A 22,223-nucleotide genomic window follows, 5' to 3' on the forward strand; every position below is an offset into this window, starting at 1 on the left:
ATGGGTTCGTGCCCCGGTCCGGGAAGATCCCACATGCCGCGGAGCGGCTGGGCCCGTGAGCCATGGCCGCTAAGCCTGTGCGTCCGGAGCCTGTGCTCTGCAATGGGAGAGGCCACAACAGTTTTGGTGTTGCCCTCTGGCTACCCAAAGGCCCCTTCCCCATAGTACTACAAAAATGAAAGTGTTCCTTCTTTCCCAAGCCTAACAGCCATTCTCTAAGTGCTGCTGGTTTCAAGTAGTTACTGCTTTACATAAAATAATTTGTTAGAAGACATAGTCTCTTAGAGTAGGGCTAGCATATGTATGATTCATTTGAAAAACCCTAAATCCTCAGTGATGAGGGTTCTTATAAATTACTTTGCAATGAGATGTGGTCCATCTGTCCCTCCTGAAGGGAGGGTCTCTTCTACTGTGGCCTAACTCTGATGGTTTATACACACCCAAGTAATTCTAGGAGGTTCAAGGCACTGTAGGGATTTTACCTCATATCTGTTACATACTCATGAATTGAATGTAATTCCAGTTTCTGTAACCCTTCTTTCACCCTGTACTTCAGTCATTCTATATATTGCTTTAAGTATTTATCTTTCTAACCTTATTGCTCTTTAAGGAGCCTAGTTGGAGCCTAACATGTTAAGAGGATAAAACAAGGTGTTTTTTTTCACACTTAGATATCCATAAGCCTGAGAAGTAATTTGTCCCAAGGCATTGACCTAAGAAATGTTCTCCATAAGGGTTTTTACCGTTAATCCCTGATAGCTTTGTAAGTAATCTTGAATCTTATGCCCACTGTATGATATTAGGTGAGTAATTTAACCATCTAAGCCTCATTTTCTTTATCTGTGAAATAGGAGTAATTGAAATTATTCCATAAGGCTTTAGTGAAAATAACTGAGTAATTCCAGGTAAATTGCTTAGTACTTTTCTGGACATACCATATACAGTCAATTAATGTTTGTTGGTATAGTGAGATGTTTACTTCAGAGTAGGACCGGACTCCTCACAAAACTTTTTAGTGCTGATGAATTGGTCATTTTGCCTTCTTTTTTCTTTTCTAGAATCTTGATGTAACAATTGTAGACACTGCGACTATTCACTAGAAAAAAACTTATAAAGCTAGGCTGCATATTTTAATTGCTCTTTAAATACAGTTAACCTAAGAGAAAGGAAAATTAGGCTTCTCCTTTATTATTTAACCCAGAAAGTATGTATCTCCTTTGGGAGTTGGGTCTTACTCTTTCACCTCAAAGTGATCTATTTGTTGTTTTGTTTCCAAATACAGGCAGCTGCTAGAGAAGAAATCCTCGCTAATGGAGGGAGCCTGTCGCATCACCACGGAGGTATTCTTTTTTGGGGATAGAATTTCTAATATTCCTACTGTTTAAAATATTTGGTTTGATACAGTGCTAGGGGGAGTCATAATATGAGTAATTTGAGAGCACTAGGGCTCTCTTTGAAGTTGTTATGTCTGTCACTGAGGTTGCCTGTGCTGTGGTAGTAACTGACAGAAGCTTGATTTGACAAGCCTGCCTAGATAACAGAACCTAGACAGCCTTCTGAGTTCTCAGGAACTTCATGTCACCCAAGATAGCCCAGCAAACCTGGGAGGTATTTGACCATTAGAGCAAAACTTTTTAAAGGGGGAAAAAGAACCTACCTAAATGTTTTTTGTTTTTTTAAATAAATTTATTTATTTTATTTATTTTTATTTTTGGCTGTGCTGGGTCTTCGTTGCTCTGTGCAGGCTCTCTCCAGTTGCAGCGAGCGGGGGCCACTCTTCATTGCGGTGCGCAGGCCTCCCATTGCAGTGGCCTCTCCTATTGGGGAGCACAGGCCCCAGGGGCGTGGGCTTCAGTAGTTGTGGCACGCGGGCTCCAGAGCGCAGCCTTAGCAGTTGTGGCGCACAGGCTCAGCTGCTCCGTGGCATGTGGGATCCTCCCAGGCCAGGGCCCGAACCCATGTCCCCTGCACTGGCAGGCAGACTCCCAACCACTGCACCACCAGGGAAGCCCTACCTAAATGTTTTTCATCCACTATTGGAATGTAGCTAAAGTCAGTTGTACTATATATTGAATAGCTGTTTGTTCTGCCCACCCAAAATTCAGCAAATTAATCAAGGCGGGATATGAAAAAATCTTTTCAAGATTTTAATGCTGTTTTTAGTATTTCTTTTTGATCATTGTAGTATTTTTATTGGAGAGTTGATCACATCAGTAATAAAAATTATGATATATCTACCTATGTTATATCTACCTAGACATATCTACCAGTGTTTTTAATATATCCCTCAATATAAATTGGTACCTAGAAAATATATGTGTAGATTTTTTTAATTAAAAAATTTTTTTAGGGAAGTGCATGAAGGTAAATGACCACTGAATTTAAAAATTTCAGCTTATACTCCTACTCTGGATACTCCATATCCCTGTTTCCCTGTTTGATTTTCCATCATAGCATTTAGCATTATCTAACATGCTATATATTTATACTTCTTGAGATTAGCTATCTCCTCCTACTGGTAAGTAGGATCCATAAGGACAGGGACTTCTGTTTCATTTCTGTGTACCAGCACCTAGAACAGTGCTTGGCCCCAGTCAGCCCTCCATACATGTTTGTAGGATGATTGAAAGAATTTTGGTAGAAAACAGAGTGGGCTGTGGAGGATCTGTGTTCATATGACATTATTGCAGGCAGGCCTGAAGAAGATTGCTAATGTGGATGAATGAAATAGACAATTCCCAGCATCATTGTATCAATTTAATCTTTTGCATTCCCTCTACTTTTTCTTAACCTCCACAAATAAATTTCTAACTTAGCTGACTGATAAGCATTAAGGTGAATGAATTTGTTCTTTTCCTCCTTTTCCTGTTTATTACCTTTTGATGGAGATTCTAATGAATGCTAGAACGACAAAAATGAAGAAGGGAAGAAACTGGATATTAGAAATGTCTCAAGTGAAATTAAAAACTTTTGATTAATCTAAAAGTCTAAACCTAATTTTGGAACTATAAACATGAGGTATTTCATAAAGGTGCTTAGAATTTTAGCACCTTCCTTTAAAATGTTCAGAAAGCTATATACTTTACTTTAAATCTTTTTTATATATTTTATTTTAGGATGCCACTATATTGCTATGTAATTTACAAGTATACTTGTAAAATTACATAATATCATTAAGTAATATGTTCTTCATTCTAAATTGATTTCATGGAGGGAGGAAACAGAATAATTTAGCTATAATTAATTATTTGAAGAAAAAAAGAATTTTCCTTTCCATAGCCAACAATTTTGCCTTTTGGTACATGTCAGCAGCCAACAAGTGCACTTTTTCCTTTAAGGTCAGGAACTGTAGGAGCTATGTTTGTGATAGTAAATATGAGAGAGATGTGATTCTGCAAGAGGGTGAGAATAGCCAAATCTTGTACTATATAGAAAGAAACAGAGGCTTAATTGTTATTTAGATAACTGGGTTATATGAACTAATTTCCTTAATTGTGAGAGGATGTTCTTCGTTTACTTAAGCTTTACAGTGCGATAAATTCTACAGAAGTTATGGAAATGACCAAATGACCTGCAACATTGTGGAGGAAAGCCAAACCAATGCTTTTTTTTCTTGCTAATGACATTTTACTCCTTTAGGATCTATGAGGATATTCAGGTCCCACCAATAGTGTCTATATATGAGATGCTGAAAGTCTAGTATGGCAGAAGTGTTGACAATACTTATTCAGGTACACCCCAGACACTGAGAGCTTCTTAGCAGGCTCTAACATAACCTACATAAACATACTTGAAATAATGTATATGTGAAGCTGTCATTACAGGAAAAAAAAAAATACACACAAATTTAAAATAATAAAGAGTTAAGTAATTCTAGTACAAATTTATTTGAGACTTAGACTTTATTTGTGAAAGTTGTGGTTAATAATCTGTTTTATTATTCAGTAAACAAATAGAAATTAATTTAAAGAATAGTTGAAAAGATATAAACCTTAATTAACCAAAAGATCATGATTATTCAATTCTTGATTCCAAAGCAAAAAATATAAATAGCTCCTGGGATATTTTTGATACCAAGTATGCCTAATGCCTTTTTTTTTTTTTTTTTTTGCGGTACGCGGGCCTCTCACTGTTGTGGCCTCTCCCATTGCGGAGCACAGGCGATGTGCAGGCTCAGCGGCCACGGCTCACGGGCACAGCCGCTCTGCGGCATGTGGGATCTTCCCGGACCGGGGCACGAACCCGCATCCCCTGCATCGGCAGGTGGACTCTCAACCACTGCGCCACCAGGGAAGCCCCCTAATGCTTTTTAATATTGTTGTATAATATGTTTTCCACATTATAAATATTACTGGTCCACTAGGCAATAGGATTTCAAAGAATGGTAGTCCTTCCCTTGAAGGATCTTACAGTCCAGTAAAGTAAAATATTATAGCATTTCAAAAGGTGCTGATCAAAACTGGTAGGTTTATGATATCATCATATTTTAACCAAGATAAGAGTCTCCCATTTTCTTTGAAAAGCACTCAAAAGGTGACTTTAATAAACATGTAAATGCTATAGATGTTAAAACATCAAAGAGAAGGAAGATAAAATAGGGAAAGGAATTAACATTTATAAAGCTGTAAATATTTGCTAGGTGCTCTGCATGACAGTCTCCTTTAATCCTGATCAAAATGCCGTGGAGTAGATATTGTTCCTGTCTTTCAGATGAAGATATATTAAGCCTCTGAGTGTACAGTAACTTCAAAGTATCAGCAATAGTTGTTAGTGCCAGAATTTGAGTTTGAACTCAGTTCATCCTGCTTCAGGGTCCTTGTCCTCTGACTTAAGAACATAATAGTGAAAATAGGCCAAAAGCTAAAAAGATTGAAATTGAAAGCCTTTGAAAAGAGGCACATGCATTTAAAAGTATATGAGAAGAAATACTAAACATTAGTCTTTCTCTTTTAAAATATAAAACCTCTGTTTCTTTAATTTTAACACTAAGTTAGTTGCTTGTCCTGCTTTAGATGTTAAAACAGAAATGAATGAACATTTTAATTTCCTCATCATAGCTATTTCATTGTTTTCTCAGTTCTTGCACATAAGTCAGTTTGACTTTCTGGTTGTTTTTATACTTCCTGATTATAGGTTTCTAACATGTCAGCAGTATCAGGTAATAAAACAAATGCAGGTCAGATCATGTTACAGTAAAACTCCTTGTATAATTTATGTGCATTTTCAGGTTCTAGGCTTATAAGCCTTTTTTTGTTGAAGACTCCAAGGTTGATGAAATAATTTAATTTTAGAAATTATTAACTTGAACTTCAATGTAGCAAGGTTTGATTGCATATTAATTTATTGAGAGGTTCTGCCTCATTTAAATAGGAATCTTTTATTTCTATCACATTTCTCATATTTTTTATTTTCATGCAGTCAAAAATATGACTGTGTGTAAACAAATTCTGAACTACTTGGATTCCTCTATGGCTTTGAAAAAGAAACTAGGTAAGCCTGAACACAAAATATATTTCGTATGTGCTGGTAAAATGAAGATGCTTTCCCTTTGCTAGGTTGTCTTCTAAACCACTTTATAAACACTGGCGTGCTCCAGGGCTCAGCCCAGAGCCAGATCGTTCCTCCGTGTTTCCTCACTCCCTCAATGATTACTTCAGTCCCAGGACTTAAAACACCATCCTTATGCTCATGACTCCCAAATACCAGAAGGGATCACCACCACCACCCTAGTTCAAATCACCGTTTTTTCTTGCTGGGACAAGTGCAGCCTCTTAATTGGTCTGTCCACCTTCACTCCTGTTCCCCTGCTGTCATCTCTCTTGCTGCCCAAGTAATCTTTTTAAAATTCATTATTTTCTCCTCACATTCAGAATAAAATCCAAAGTCCTTATTAGGTTCTTCAAGGATATACATTGTGTGTTTTATCTCTCTGTCTTCATCTCTTACTACTTTTTCCCTCCAGCAGTAGTGTCCTTCTTGCTATTTCTCAGGCATATCAACCCTCTTCCCCCTTCAAGGCGTTTGCTATTTATTCCGTCTCTTCCTGCTGTTCTTTCTCTTGTTCCCCCCCTCCCCCGCCGCCAGATATTTATTTGCATGGCTCACTTTCCCATCATGAAGATCTCTGATAAAAATGTCACCTTCTTAGAGGCGTCTTCCCTATTCTCTTGTATAGTTTATGTGTTCCTCATTCGAATAAGTTCAATGAGGTTACTGACTGTATCTTGTCCATCACTGTGTTCCCCAGTCCCTAGAACAGTGACTGGCTGTTCTACATAGAAGTAGATGCTCAATGAATATGTTACGTGTGTAGTTAAGTGTCCAAGCGCTCACAGAATTTGGGGCAATTTTGCAAATTCTCAGACATCTCTGAATCTTTCATGTTAGAATGGCATTAGTCTCCTTGCTAATTTAGCTTCAAATGTTTAATAATCAGGCCTTGTTTGAATATAGGGTCATGTTTAATCATGAAAAGGCTCAGTTTATTCCATAATATTTCTGAGAATGTGTATTAGCAAAGTCAGTTATTCAGTGGAAAAGTAGGGTAAAATAATGTGCCTTTCACTACAACTGCCCAACACCAGCCATTTTAGTGTTCTTCCGTAGATGTATTATATATGTAAGATTCCATTTAAGCCTTTATCTTAAAACAAATGCAAGTTTGAGAGGCTTACAAACAGAGGGGAAAAAACATAGGCTTTGGAATCAAATCTGTATTTGACTCTTGGCTCTGTACTTAACTACCTGTGTGACCTTAGGGAAATAACTTCTCTGAGCTGCAGTTTTCTCATCTGCAAAATGGGAATAGTACCTACCTCAGATTATTGTAACACTTAAGTGTGATAATGTATATAAAGCATCAGAAGTGTCCTGCATATAGTAGGTGCTTAAGAAACAGTAGTCTTCTAAAAAAATAAAAGCAGTAGACAGCACCAAGTGAAACTCTGGTTTGTATTCTTAACCCCCTACTCTAACCATTGAAGAAAGGGTTATAGTTTATTTGAAAAAGACCCATATATTCAAGGAATATAATTCAACAATTGTCTTAATATTTTCATCTATAACCTGCAGTTAGTCTCACCCTATAGGAGGTTCTGTTACAATCTGTATGAAAGAGCAGCATAATTGGCAACAAAATTTGCTATAAAAAATGTCTATTTTCATACATGCTTCTCTGCTTAAAGTTAATCATCTAATTTGTAAATTTCAAATATCCTGTGCTATTCAATATAGTTTCATAAAGCAGAAATCTTTCCATATAAATTTTAAATAGAATGGGTTTAATTATCCTTCTAAAGTTAATAATAGAGCTCTCAAAAGATTGCTTTTTATATGTGTAGAAAAGATTTTCCTTAATTTGCATCCTGAACTTAAAACTCAAGGCAACCTCATAGGAGCAGCTTTAGTTGCTGACCTTCAGGCAGTATCATGACATTCTCAGTACCATTTTTGAGTTCAAAAGTAGAAGGGCTGGGGGTTGGGAGAGTATTGATGCAGTTTCTCTTAGAGGGTTTGGCCTGTAATTGTGATTAATAACAGTTGCTTTCACTATCTGGAAACAGACAGGCTGGTTTGTCTGCCTACAATCATGCTGTGATAAATGGAGCTATTTTAACTCTGGTTTTGTGTATCAAAGAAAACAGATGTAGTCTGGAACTGGAGGCTATAGGAAATATAAAGCCTGCTTAACTTAATCTTCATAGTGCTTGTTTTTGTAACTGACGAGCTGGTCAGTTTAAACAGCAGCGTTTATGTCAGCCATATATTTAAATTTCAATTTACGACTTAAGTTTTTAAGTTGTTCATTTGCTAAAATTATACCTAAGGCCTTGTCAGGAAGTAAAAAACCTTGATTAAATATAACCAGTCTTAGTTTAAATATTGATGTCTTTATCTAACCAAAATTATTTCCTATTGTTCAGAGAATAATTATGGGGTAGCTGCTCTTAACAGTTTTTGTGGTCTTAACATAATCCAATAGTATGAGGAACTTTAAAAGTAAAAAGAGACTACTCGAAATAATGAGCAAAAGATCAACTTTGTTAAAAACCTATAGTGTGAAATAAAAGACATACAGATTGGAAAGGATGAATGAAACTATTGCTGTTTATAGATGACATGATTGTCTGTGTAGAAAATCTGCCCCCCACCCCAAAAAATCTACTAGAACAAGATCAGCAAGATCGCAGAATACAAGAGCACACACCAAGATCAATTGCATTTCTATATATTAACAACAAGCATATAGAAACTGAGATTTAAAATGCAAGTACCATTTACATATGCTCCAAATTAAACATTTAAATTAACAAAATATGTACATGCCTATGCATAAATCTAATAAAATATATACAGGATCTGTGTTCTGAAAATAACAGAATGCTGATGAAAAAAATCAAAGACCTAAATAAATGGAGAGATGTGTTCATGGATTGGTAGAAAACAACATGGTATAAAGATGTCAATTCTCCCTAGATTGATCTACCTATTTAATACAATTGCTTTCAAAATTTCAGAAAGATTTTTAGTAGATATAGAAAAGATTATTCTCAAATTTATATGGTAAGGCAAAGGAACTAGATGGCTAAAACAATTCTGAAAAAAGAACAGAGTCATAGGAATCAATTTACCTGATTTCAAGACTTATAATATACAGTCATCAAGACTGTGTGGTATTGGAAGAGTGACATATTGATCAATGGAACAGAATAGAGAGCTCAGAAATAGACCCACACGAATATGTCCAACCAATTTTGACAAAGGCATAAAGCAGTCCAGTGGAGGAGGTATATAGCTTTTTCACCAAATGGTGCTGGAACAATTGGACATTGATAGGTTAAAAAAAAAAAAAAAAAGAACCTTGATCTGAACCTTACGCCAAAATTAACTCAACACAGATAATATGCTTAAATGTAAAACATAAAATAATAAAACTTTTAGAAAAAAAACAAGAGAAAATATTCAAGATCTAGAGTTGGGCAAAGAGTTCTCAGACTGTTCCCCCAGAGTACAATCCATTACAGGAAAAATTGATAAATTGGATCTCATCAAAATTAAAAATGTTTGCTCTGTGAAAGACTGTTAAGAGGATGAAAAGTTAGGCTACAGAGTAAGAGAAAATATGTGCAAACCACATATCCAATAATAGACCTATATCTATAATATATAAAGAACTCTCAAAACTCAATAGTAAAATACAAACAATTCAATTAGAAACTGGGCAAAAGACATGAAGAATCATTTCACTGAAGAGGATATACAAATGACAAATAATTACATGAAAAGATGTTCAACATCAATAACCATTAGGGAAATGCAAATTAAAACCACAAGAGAAACCACTATCCACCTATCAGAAAGCTAAAATAAAAAAATAGTGGCAGTGTCATGCTGGCAAGGATGTAGAGAAATTAGATCAATCATACATTACTGGTTGGAACATAATGTGGTACAGTCATTCTGTAAAAACAGTTGGCAGTTTCTTATAAAATCAAACATGTAACTACCATTCAACCCAACAATTATACTCTTGGGCATTTATACCAGAGAATTGAAAACATAAACCTGTATATGTATATTCAGAGCAGATTACTCATAGTAGTCCCAAACTGGAGTAAGCTCAGATGTCCTTCAACCATTAAATGGCTAAACAAACTGTGGTACGTCTATACCATGGAATACGACTCAGCGGTAAGGGGAAACGAACCATTAACGCATGCAGCAACTTGGATGAATCTCCAGGAAATTATGCTGAGTGAAAAAAAGCCAATTCTGAAAGGTTGCATTCTGTGTGATAGTATTTCTACAACATATTTGAAATGACAAAATTAGAGAAATAGAGAACAGATTGGTGGTTTCCAGGAGTTGGGTGTGGGGTGGGGATGACTATAAATAGGCAACACAAGAATCCTTGTGGGGACGGATATGTTCTGTATCTTGACTATATCAGTGTCAATATGCTGGTTGTGATTTTGGTCTTTTGATAGCTACCAGATGAGTATAGCCTTTCCAATATTGAATCTTTATCAGATTACCATAAGGTAGCAGAAAGTTTGTTTTACCCTTAACTTTTTTTCCTTCAGTTTCTTCTTTGTTATTGGCTTTTTCTCACAAAACTTAAAGTTGATTATAATATTTTTCCACTGAAGCAATGTTGTAAATAGTGAGATTCTAAGACCAGACTGTAAAAGCCAATTTAATCCATGATGTAATTGAGCATTTAACTATTTCAGCTGTGTCATAGGATGAACAGATTTGAGAGCTGACAGAAAATCTGTTGTAAGAATGTATTGTTCCCTGCTCCTTCCTACCCTTGCAATTACAGATGCCCAGTCCCAGACAAAGGGCAGGGACAACGTTGTGTTTGCCATCTCTTACCTTGTGCTATATATACCTGTAGTAACTTCCAGCTTCAGGTGTATTTTCTCAGCCACTAGGAGAGAGTAGGTGGCTTGGATAATACCACTTCTCTTTGGACCTCTAAAGAGAACTTTTTCTCCCTAGCAATTTTATGACCAAGACTCTTCTAAGTGCTAGGTGTTAGTCTCAGAATACCTCTACTACATTATTATATTGTTAGAGAATAATTAACTTTTTATAGTCAGTTTCAGGTGATTAGCAGACAGTTAATCCTAATAGATATTTTCAAGTGTAAGATCTGTTAGAAGTAACTTTAGGTAAAGTTAATTTTTAATGTTCTGTCTTTGGTGTCTTAACATAGAAATCACTAGAGTACTTGTGGCTATTTAAATTTAAATTAATTAAAATGAAATAAAAATGTATTTCCTCATTTGCAGCAGCCACCTTTCAAGTGCTTGATATCCACATGTGGCTAGGGGCTACTGTGTTAAATACTGCAGATACAGACATTTCTATCGACACAGGAAGTTCTACCAGACAGTGCTGTGAAGCTTTATTACATATATATTTTCACACATTGGCTGGGAAAATGGCCCACAAATACGGCTTAAAAGTTTTTTTCAGTAGATATTAGATTCAAGTCTTTAGGAGTTAAGTTCTGAAATAAACTAGCATTTGTCATTAATGGTAGGTTTTCTCAGAGTATAACTTCTGTCTACCACTTTTTCCAGAATTTCTTTCAGTTTGGTCAGTAGCCTCAAATTTAGAACAAGGTCACCTTGCTATAGTAAAAGCCATTCACTGCTAATCCAGTTGGTTGTAGCAGTGAAGATATGTTGCTTTTATGGAAATTGTTCGGGCTCCTAGGAGACAGACCTTTGTAAACATATAGTCCGAGATTTCTTGGTCTTGTCACTGTTGACATTTTTGACTAGATTCTTTGTGTGGGAGCCGTCCTGTGCATTGTAGTATGTTTAGCAGCATCCCTGGCCCCTGCCCACTAGATGCTGGTAACATCGCCCCAGTTATGACAACCAAAAACTTCTCTATACATTGCTTAGTGTCCCTTAGGGTGCAGAATTGCCTCTGTTGAGAGCTATTGATATAGTCCAAAGTCTCCTAGAGATTTGAAGGAAAAGAGAGTTAGGTTCTGTGACATACCTTCTCCTATCTTAGCTAATACAGAATAGCTCTGAGTATATCCAAGAAATAATGTCAGAATATAGGGAATGCAAGGCAGATAAAACCAAAGGAAATTAAGGAAACCCAGATTGCCTTTCCCTGGATATTTGCATCCCTACATCTTATCTAAAATGGCTTACAGATAACTGTGGTTCAACATTTATTTTTTAACTAACATTTTTTGAATTCTTACTATGTGGCATACACTATATTATGCAACAGGACTACAAAAATGAATAAAACATGGCCCTAGTCTTCAAGGAGCATATCATGTTGACTGTCCTTATCTATTTCATGTTATTTGGCCATTTACTTGCTTTCAGCTCTGTTGTATAGGCATTAATTGCCACTTGGTTTAAACTTTGAGCGTGTCAAGCCATCTTTTGGGGATGTTAGCAGAATTAGCACTTGATTGTGTTCTGAAGACAGATTGAATCCAGCTCTTGTCATCTGTTATTACCTTGATAATTCAGGCTTTTTTTTCTATTTCATCATCTCTAAAGACCTATTTAAGGATCTGTAAGATCTTAGAGCTGCTATATAAACTGCACAGATAAAACCTTAGCATAAAGAAAACTGACATATAAAAATATTTAATAAGAGAAAAATCTTATAATACCAGATTTTAATTATCTATGAATCTTTCATCTTGATGTCAGAAGTTTCATTAGTAGTAGAAAATATGTCAGATGACTTAATAAATCAAACGTGACTTTAAGTATCCACTAAGCGTTAAATTAGACTCCGTGGTATTCATAGTCCCATCTCATGTGTCTTGAAAAGCTGGGTATTCACATCCCTCAGCTGGAAACCTGTTGGCTTCAGCATGTACCTCCACCAAAGCCAAACACACACACACAGATGCCTTAGAGCACAAACCGACGGACAACTAAATCCTCTTTGCAGGTTGAATGCTCTACCCCACACACAAGTGCCTTATAGCACAAACAGATGGACAACTAAACCCTCTTTTCAGGTTGAACGTTCTACCCCACGCCACTCCCTCCCAAAGAAACATCATCATAGTCAGATCACCAGATACCAGAAAGAGTGGAAATTGTCCATTGTCCTTCTCTTTTCTCATCAGTACAGATCAAGTTGCACGGGGCCAGAAGCTCATCTGACAGGAGGTTGGTGTCCCTTTAGCGCTAGTTCCTTAGATAATCCACCAGTAGTTTAGTTGGATTAATTAAATCTTGAAATACAAAGTCAGTGCTCAGATCACTCATACAAGAAGCTAAATCTAGATTTTCTTTTTTAAATCTGACCTGTAGAATAGTGTTAAAAAGGTATCCAGGATGCCCAAAGTAGAACTTTCAAAACACTGTTATTTCAATAACGGTTAGGTGCTTTTAACTTTGGCTAAATTCTCCTTCTGAGCTTCAGCTTCAGTAATCTTCTAAATGTACAGCCCATTTCATAATTTGTTTTTAATGTTTTTATAAATTCATTTTATTTATTTTTATTTGTAGCTGAGTTGGGTCTTCGTTGTTGTGTGCGGGCTTTCTCTAGTTGCAGTGAGTGGGGGCTACTCTTCGTTGCAGTGTGCAGGCTTCTCATTGCAGTGGATTCTCTTGTTGCAGAGCACAGGCTCTAGAGCACAGCCTTAGTAGTTGTGGTGCACAGGCTTAGCTGCTCTGTGGCATGTGGGATCTTCCCAGACCAGGGCTCAAATCCATATCCCCTGCATTGGCAGGCGGACTCTTAACCACTGTGCCACCAGGGAAGCCCATGATTTGTTTTTTAAATAAGTGTATAATAAGTCTTTTCAGCCTTGTAATCAAATTCATAATTGAGAGTTTTTAATTTAGCTAAAAAGAACTCTGGCTAGCAGACCCTAGATGTGTCCCTTTTAAGATGAGATTATTAGGTAGTTTCTGCTAAGTCTTCAGTCCCTTAGACCACAAAGATTAGTTCCAGATAATTTTTGGTGGCTAGGCTGGCCAACATGTTCACATTTTCCACACACAAGACTCCCATTACCCATCCCTCTTATATACATGTCTGTTCATTCTTTGCTGTTGATCTTCCCACAAAATATATTATTTCTTGGGGCTGTTAGCATCCAAAGGGGACTGTTGAGCCTGTGATTTCAAAAAGCTTCTATTTTCTCTGTTCCAAAGTATAATTTTTTTTTAAGATTTTTTTTTTGATGTGGACCATTTTTTAAGTCTTTATTGAATTCGTTACACTATTGCTTCTGTTTTATGTTTTGGCTTTTTGGCCGCAAGGCATGTGGGATCTTAGTTGCCCAACCAGGGATCAAACCACACCCCCTGCGTTGGAAGGCGAAGTCTTAACCACTGGACCGCCAGGGAAGTCCCCAAAGTATAATTCTTAAATGTACTGTATATTATGGAAAAAACACAAAATACTTATTTTATTCTGTCTGTATATACAGTATAAGAAATTAAATCGTAAAAAAGTGAACTCCACTTTTAATTTAAGCAGACAAAGAATTTCCTCCATTAGTTTTCTGTATTTGGCTGGCCTATGATTTTTGTACCTTTAAAAATACATCTAAGACTCTTAAATACCTGGCTTAAGTATTTTGAGCATTGAATATGTAGAAAAAAATGAGAATTATGGAATACGGGATCTCTTTCTTATTTTCAGAAATGGTGGATTTGGCTTTTTGTAGCTCTAGTGTTGGCTCTCAAGCTAGGTTTACACTTCTAGAGGATCAGAAGTCACAGGAGTGTAGCTGAGTCAGTAGTCATGAATACCCCACATCAGGTAATCCAGGTCTGGAAAGAGGAATAAGCTTCATGTGGTATGAAGGTACACATGACTTTTCATGGATAACTGTACATACAAGGAATGTTGAAGTAGTCTTTGGCCACCTGTTATTTGCTGTTTTCATTCATCCATTCTCCCCTTTAGTATGGCATGCTTCCTTTTCTGAAAATGAGTCTACAGATATGTAAGCAGCTACTATATAGTTGTGCACACACGTGTGTTACACATGTCCAGATCAGTATAATAAGCTAATTTCTAAAATGCCTAGCAGTGCAAATAAAGATTGTACAAATGGCATTATTATTGTTGTTGTTTAACTCTAGAATAAAAGTCTTCTACTTTGAAGTATGATCCCATCTTTGGGATTAGGGCCTTCGATGTTTCATTGTTGCTTTTTTAATTTATCAATTCATCTGAGGCAGCCAGAGAAGGTTCTCTAGAATTTTATGAAGACTATTTCCAATAATCTCGTACTATAAACGCTTATTAAGCGTTTTTACTTAAACTCTCTTTTCTCTGTGTACATTTATCCTGTAATGTAGTTGACTTAAATTGTTAAGCAAATCCAAAAAGATTTCTAGTCCCTTTAATTGCATAAACTGTGATTTCTGACCTCAGTTCAAATTCTGTTATCACTAACAGAAGAAGCTTACAGACCTTTGCCATCAGGCCATCAAGGGGTTAAATTATTTTATCAGATATGTTTTTGAGGGGCCACAGCTATGCTGCCTGTACTGCCTTTTATTTTTTTAACTTTCTAGTTCACTAATCAAATGTATGTTAGATTGATTATTGTAAAAGTATAAACCATAGAAAATTTGACAAGATAGATGTGTAAATTATCCTTCTGACAGAACTAATGATGCACTTCAAGCACCTTCTGTTTTCCAGCGCTTGGTGAGCGACTTCATTAAATATGCAGTGGCTGTTGGGTGGCTTCTCAGAGGATGGTTCAGCTCCTTGTGGAATTGGATTATTACTAGAGGTGTAAAACGAGGCAGACGAGCTAGCTGTTGGGCATCCTGCTGAGGTTCTAATGTGCTCCATCTTGTCGGAGCAGTTGTTTGCAGTCTTTTCAGGACAATTACATCCATAACCACAGGACACATTCAGTGAAACTATATTACAGATAACAGTGGAGACTGGCATTGACTGCTTTTTATCCCACTCTCTTGAGTTGCCTCAGTGCTGGTAGCTTATAATAATGCCACTTCTACCATTCACAGAGTAGTTTTTTTTTTTTCTTCTTTTAATACCTTGGAGCAAATCTGGAAATAACTGATTTGTAACTTTTTCTAAGTGCAAAAATCGTAGGATATTTGGAGTGAAAAGATTCAGTAGCCTCTAATCCCTTTGCATATGAGAAAACTAAGGCTGAGGCATTGCGGTGAGTTGTCCCTTAGGGAGATTGTAGGAGGACCTGGTAGAACATCTTTTAGGTGGTAGAGATTGCATGAATAGCAGTTTGTACTGTTTGGCTTCTGGTTTTAGAGCTCTTTTAAACAGAATTTTTCTTTTGAATTTAAGATTTCTTTTTCCTGCTGTAGAGCATTTTTCCTCATCTTAATACCAGCAATGCTTCTTTATTTCTAGAAGCCAAGCAGAAATATTTTGCTTTCTGAGAATGTCATGCTATTTATTATTTTAATGACAACTGGTGGTTTCCTGGAGCACTGGACACAAAAGACGGTTTGAGTTGAGCTTAAAATGGTATTTAAGTTTTCCAAAAGGGAGATGCTGTGGTGGATCACTGAAGCTTGATAAATGAGAGTGCATTTTAGAATGACAGGCTGAATACTTTAATGAAAGAAGGCTTCCCATTTTAGTTGGCCAATTAAATCGCTGCTGATGACTTTGGATCATTAATGAACATTTGTGGAAAATGACCATTTGAATTCAATTATTACAATACATTTGAAAAGTACTAACCACAAATAATCCTACCCATAAATAAGATTTATCCATTTTCCCATAGATAAATCAGCATCCTGCTTTGCTTTTTAATGCCAAAGCAAATTGACATTTCAGAATTCTTTTATAGATTAAGTACATATCCTTTCTTATAAAAGTTCTGCTTAGAAAAGGTTACATTTTCGTTGAATGCCTTTTAAAATATAATTTATGCTGCTAACGATTATATTCGTTATTCTCAGAATAAATTAGCAAGACTTAGAACCAAAGAAGGGGAACGTGATACAGTGTATAAAAGCAGATAATTAAATTTAAAATGGTTTAGGTGTTTGATTTATTTAGTGCCTAAAATAACTCTAATTCTGGAAAAATAATAGGAAGAAAATAACAATTATTTGAACATGCAAATTTATTTTAAAGTCATATGAAAAGAAAATGCAAATGGAAAGCTCATAACCAGATTTTTTTCTTAAGCCCAAAGTTCAGATTTTCTCAATTTTTAAAAAGCTTTTGTTCTCAAAATATTTTATGGATATCTAGCTTGTCAATTTTTGCTGTAGTATACCCAGCAAATTCATCTGGATATGTTTTCTTTAGTTAACTTTATTTTCTCTGAAACTTTGGCATGTTCTGGTAAAGACAGGAGGTGGGTTCTTTTGAAATGCATGTTTTTCTCATTTTGTTATTTGTAAAATGGGCCATAATCTCAGTGCAGGCTCCCTTCATCTCCATTTTACAGTTTACAAAGAAAGGAGACACTGTGGAGCACAGGCTCCCCTGGGAGTACACTGAGCTTAATGAGCTTGATAGTCTGGTGGGCTCAATAAATCAAATACAGCAAAACATTTCTCATTTTTGAATAAAAGCATTTATCACACAGTGTTTGTTCATTCATGGTCATAAGATTGATTGGTTCCCAGCATCATAGTGTATATTGAAGCATTTTTGATTTTGTTTTTCCAGTGGGCAAGTTACGGAAGCAGTGGCTAAAGGAAAGTATCTCTGATGTCGGCTTTGGGATGCTGAAGTCTGTCAAGGAATATGTGGACCCCAATAACATCTTTGGAAACAGAAACCTTTTATAAATCCATTACTATTGTTAAGAAAAATGTCACTTTTTTTTTAAGTCTTTTAACTATGGTTATACCAGTAATCAGATATATCATGGACTTTATTTCAGCTACCTTTGTTTGTTGGTTTAAAATAAGTTTGTTTCATTCTGTAGTTTGTTTTGTTTCTACATCTATGGATTGACAGATGGTATTCCTAAATCTCTCTCATTGTAGGTGTATCAGTTTACAGCCAACTGGTTGTCATTTCAAATTTCAGTCAGGCAGCACAAGGCTGCCAGTGGTTAATTTCAGAAGAAGATGCTGCCAGCTGTTTTGTATTGATGCTTCTTCTTAGGAACAAAGCCAGATTTTGGTGTCATCTATTGTTTCTCTAGCCTCTTTTTTAAAAGAACGTTTCTGGGAAGCAGCTATCTAGGGAAGGATTCCACTGAGGAGTGATACACATGTATGTTTTTTTAAGAGTGCATTCTAGTGTGAATAGGTCATTAAGGGAGAATACCCATGAAAGAATATAGGCAACCTCTTATTTAGGAAGCCTTCAGTTCTGTAAGGTGCTTGGCCTACATTTTTCTTTGAAATTAGTATACAGTTGTAAAACCTTAAATCATTAGTATGCTTTATTCTGTCAGGGGACATGTTTTTGTTCTCCATGTTTCTGTTTCTACTGAGGTATGAGTTGTATTTGTATCACTGAGATAACATATTGTTATATCCTAATTCATTCATAATATGTTTTATAAGAAAAGCTGACTTATCACTCATTGTATGTGAAGAACAGGTTTACCATGAAAGGAATGTCTTTATTCAACTTAGAGTTCTAATGTTTCTCATTTCACATTCTTGTTGCTGAGATGCAGAAGAAGCTACAACAGGAGCAGAAGAGGGAAGACTTCTTACACTGAATGTCTCCAGTTCAAAGAACTGTTTTGGCTAAAGAAACACAGTCATCATTCAGCTACTGAATTTGAAAACCTCAACAGTTTCAATGACAAAAAACCTTCTTAAAAAAAATTAACCCAAACAACATGATAAATTTCCATATAAAAGTAAAGTTTCAATTTAGTTTTTAATAATGGTTTAATGCCTTTTTTGAATTACTGGTTTAACCTAAATTAAAAAATATAATGTATTACACATACCATAATCAAAAGTTTGAAATATCATATTTCTTAAACAATAGGGAGAACGTTAACCACATTTAGTGAACATTTTTACATTCAAACCTGGATATTAAAATAAATGAAATGATTACTTTGAATCACTGTCTGTCAAGGTTCATGGCTCACATTTTGAGACAGATTCTTTTCTTAATGTAGTACTTAACTTTTGATAATTTTTTTAGAATTAATATTTGATCAGCTAATATGAGTCAGAATGCAGACTATCCTTTAAAAGGACACACTCTCTGTCTATGTAGCAACAGCTCCAAAGTATTTTTGGGCAGTTTGATACCTTTTATATCTGAAGTAGCCTTAACCAGAAAATCTAAAATTGATTCACAAAATGATATTTTTAAGACTTCAAAATGATAATTTTTAACAAATAAAATTGGCCTCAAACTAATAAAATCTGTAAGCAAATCAAAATGAAATATTAGTTTAACAACAAAAACTAAATATTTATTTATTAGATGCTGCCTCTCTTCATTGGTGATTTATTTTTAATTATAAAATTTCCAGCAGATCTTTGCTTCAAGCCCTTGATATTTGAAATAGTTAGATACTTGATGAGGAAATTACACTTGCTTCTCAAATTATAAAAATCTCAGCTTTATGAAATGCATCTATTCATGAAAGTAATTTCTCTAATTGGTGATCAAAATGTAAAATTTATTACGATACTAATATCTCACTGGAGTGTATACATGTTTCTGAGTAATTTTTTAAAAATAAAACTTACAGATTCATAAGCAGATCCATTCCTTTGCACGTGATTGTTATAACATTCTTTCCTAGGGAGTTCAGGTTTCAATAACCTCAGAATTAGGAAATGTAACACCTGAAATTGTTCACTGTTCTACATGAACCTTATGGAAATTAGTGATTTATGCGTTTGTTTTCTTCCATGCATGCATGACTCTCCAACCTTGATTTTGTAGTGATGACTACATTTTGTAGTTAGGATCATTTCTACAGGGATCATTTTGAAACACATAAACACTCATCAGTACTGTTTCACTCTGATTTAGTAAATCAGAAAGGCTTTCCCTGCTTCCACGCATCCACCTCTGAGAGGTGCCTCAGCTGCATAACTGCATAACACCGATTTGTCTTTCTTAAATTAGTCATATTTCTAATATTTTATTTGATGATGTCACATTTGGGTTGACATTTTAGTGGGAATGGGAACTTGCTGCTAGTGAGAAATGGCATTGAATACTAGAGTCAGTATGAACAGGCTTTATTGACCCCTAGAGAAACAGCTGCCTTAATGTTTGGTGCACTTTACAGTGTATAAGTGAGTTTATTAGTGTTATGCTAAGTAACGTGAGCTTTTTTAGTTTAGTAAGAATTGCAGAAGCCACATGTTTATTGTGCCCAGCATTTTACCACAAAGAAAGAGGATTAAATTCTTTCCTCTCTTGAGGAATTGGGAGTTTTCTTCCTAAATGCTTACATACTATAGTACTGTTACTTAAAAGCTGTTTATGAAGCTGGAAGCATTCTAGTATACTGAGCTGTGTTGATGTATTTTGGAAAACAAAAACGCAGTGAAGGATGAACTTCCATCAGTGTGTGTATTAAACCAGATACAGATGGTTGCAAGAAAACCTCTTTTTCAGAATATTCTCTTAGTAACAGCTGAGTCCTAGCTTGCAGTTTTGAAAATGACTTTTGCATGTTGGCTTCAGAGGTTTTCCATTGTCATATTCTTTTATAGCTGCAACTTCTTAACTATAGCTGATCAGACAAGCCCTGTGGTACCAAGCTGAAGTCTGTAACCTTGGCTGTTCAAATGGGCTGAGTTTGGTCGAACATCTATTTTATGTAAATGTAGAACACAAACATTTATTATGCATTGATGCACAAACTGCACATGCTGGTGCTTGAAGCAGCCAAGGTGGAATTCTGTGGAAAGCATATCTACATTTTAAGAAGCACTGGGACAGGAGTTAAGGACAGCTTTAATAGCTTTTTGCTACCACTTAATCTTTGGCGATTTCGATTTTAATTAGGGTTTAGCTCGTGGTGGGAGAAAAGCTGAAAATAACAAGTGCCAGGATAGGATTGAAGAATCCAGAATCACCTTTGGCTTTATGAAAGCTTGCCTTTGCTCAAGGCTTCACGTTCCCAAATGAGCCACCTGTCAATATATACATTTAATCCTCATTAATTTCATATAGTACATTGATGCGGAAATCCAGAAGGTGTAAAAGATTGTTTTAAACTATTGAAATACAATGTGTAACATGAAGGATGTAAGTTACTCAGCTTTCTGCTCCCTAAAGCAAACAGTGTTTGTCTTTAGTGTGAAATTTAACTGTAAAAACTACCTGTAATGTCAACAGATTATAGAAACTTATATTATTAATAAAATGGACCTGGGTTTAAGAGATTTTTTTCTTCAGAGGGGGTGTGAAGCTGTTCATTCTTCTGTTTGCGTCTGGGTTTGTCTTTCGATTTTAGTTTTTCATCTTCATATTTCCTCTGATTTGAAAACAAAATTAATTTTTATAATTTTATTGATGAAGCATTATCAAGTACAACCTAAATATAACTAAATCCTTTTGGATTTATAGATGAATATATTGTTGGCTAGGTTTTATTACTCTCTAATTATTTTAAATCAATGTTATATTCCTAGGAGGTGTTTAGTCTCCTGTGAACCTGAAGCATTCCCATTTGAACCTTGGAAGATCCTCAAAGAATGAGCGCTCTTGTGCTCTCCTAACCACAAGAATTCCTTAACAAACGTGAGTAAGGACCACTGAAGCCAAAGAACCATCACAGAATTAAGTAACTTTAGTTCTGTGAACATGAAAAGGTTTCTTTTTTGGTTCCCAAAGGAGATTATTTTATACTTTTTTTTCCCACAAGGGACAAAAATAACACATTAAATATCATTAAGAGCATTTTTCAAAGACTCCGAACTTCCAAATCAGAAAGAGAGAGAGAGAAAGAGAAGGAAAAAAAATATTTTAGTGTGGATTTCTAAGCAGCATATATACATGTTTTTAAGGCATCTTATTGTTGGCAGTGTTTTTTGTAAGCACCCTATGAAACTTGTTGTTTAACCCCTAAAGCAATCTTGTTCACATATCCAAAAAGGACATGAAATGCTTGTGCTGGTATAAAGTTTCTCTAAATAATTATTTTTTGAGCTATTTAAAGAATGTCCCCAAAAGCTCACAGTGCCTTGTTGGGATTTTTTTTTCCATGAAATAGCCATTATTTAAAATGAGTGGGAGAGGATAAATCTTTAAGGCCAGAGCTTGTGTAGCAGTTCAAGGCTATTCCTCTTCAAGAACGCGTCAGGAATGAAGTAGTTGTGTGTGGAAACACAAAAGATCCTTTCCACAGTGTTGGTTTCAGTCACCTATTCTAGCATATTTAACTAATTGTGTGGTGGACCTGTACTCTCACATACACCTATTCAGTCAGTGGAATTTACATGTACTTTCTTTCTTGCATTTTCATTCCTTGTGTCCCAACTTAGTAGCCCTAAGGTGTGGGTTGGTGGATGTGGCATACTCGGTCCTGGAGACACCCCCTACATGTTTTGGGTGTTTGCTCACACAGCTCCCTGAGGAGCAGAGCCTGGAGGAGGGGAGGGGGGTGGGTTCCTATTCCTTATGTTGGGGGTCAGTCCTTTTTGTGTGTGATGGTGCCTTCAGAATAATGAATATTTCTGTTTCTGAACAATGATAAATCTTCTGAGAAATATGTGTAGGTTATATTTTTAAATTTTTGTCCTTTTTCGCTAAGCCTGTGAAATACTTTGGCTCTGATACAACTTGAC

General features: G+C 35.8%; 1 protein-coding gene and 1 long non-coding RNA gene across 3 annotated transcripts in view; one reads left to right on the top strand and one right to left on the bottom strand.

Annotated features, from left to right (window-relative positions):
- The window catches only part of LOC117200508 (uncharacterized), a 250,081-nt gene that overhangs the window by 217,787 nt on the left and 10,071 nt on the right, over window positions 1-22,223 (bottom strand). The window lies entirely within an intron of this gene.
- The window catches only part of AGPS (alkylglycerone phosphate synthase), a 238,069-nt gene that overhangs the window by 116,604 nt on the left and 99,242 nt on the right, over window positions 1-22,223 (top strand). For both annotated transcript variants that reach the window (XM_004267360.3, XM_049712035.1), the window contains exons 19-20: window positions 1,283-1,340; window positions 17,155-21,177. In XM_004267360.3, coding sequence (XP_004267408.1) covers window positions 1,283-1,340; window positions 17,155-17,276 — 180 coding nt within the window. In that variant the 3' untranslated portion in view covers window positions 17,277-21,177. The remainder of the gene's footprint in view (window positions 1-1,282; window positions 1,341-17,154; window positions 21,178-22,223) is intronic.

Source organism: Orcinus orca, chromosome 7, assembly GCF_937001465.1.
Source record: "Orcinus orca chromosome 7, mOrcOrc1.1, whole genome shotgun sequence".
In the NCBI taxonomy this organism is placed as follows: Eukaryota; Metazoa; Chordata; class Mammalia; order Artiodactyla; family Delphinidae; genus Orcinus; species Orcinus orca.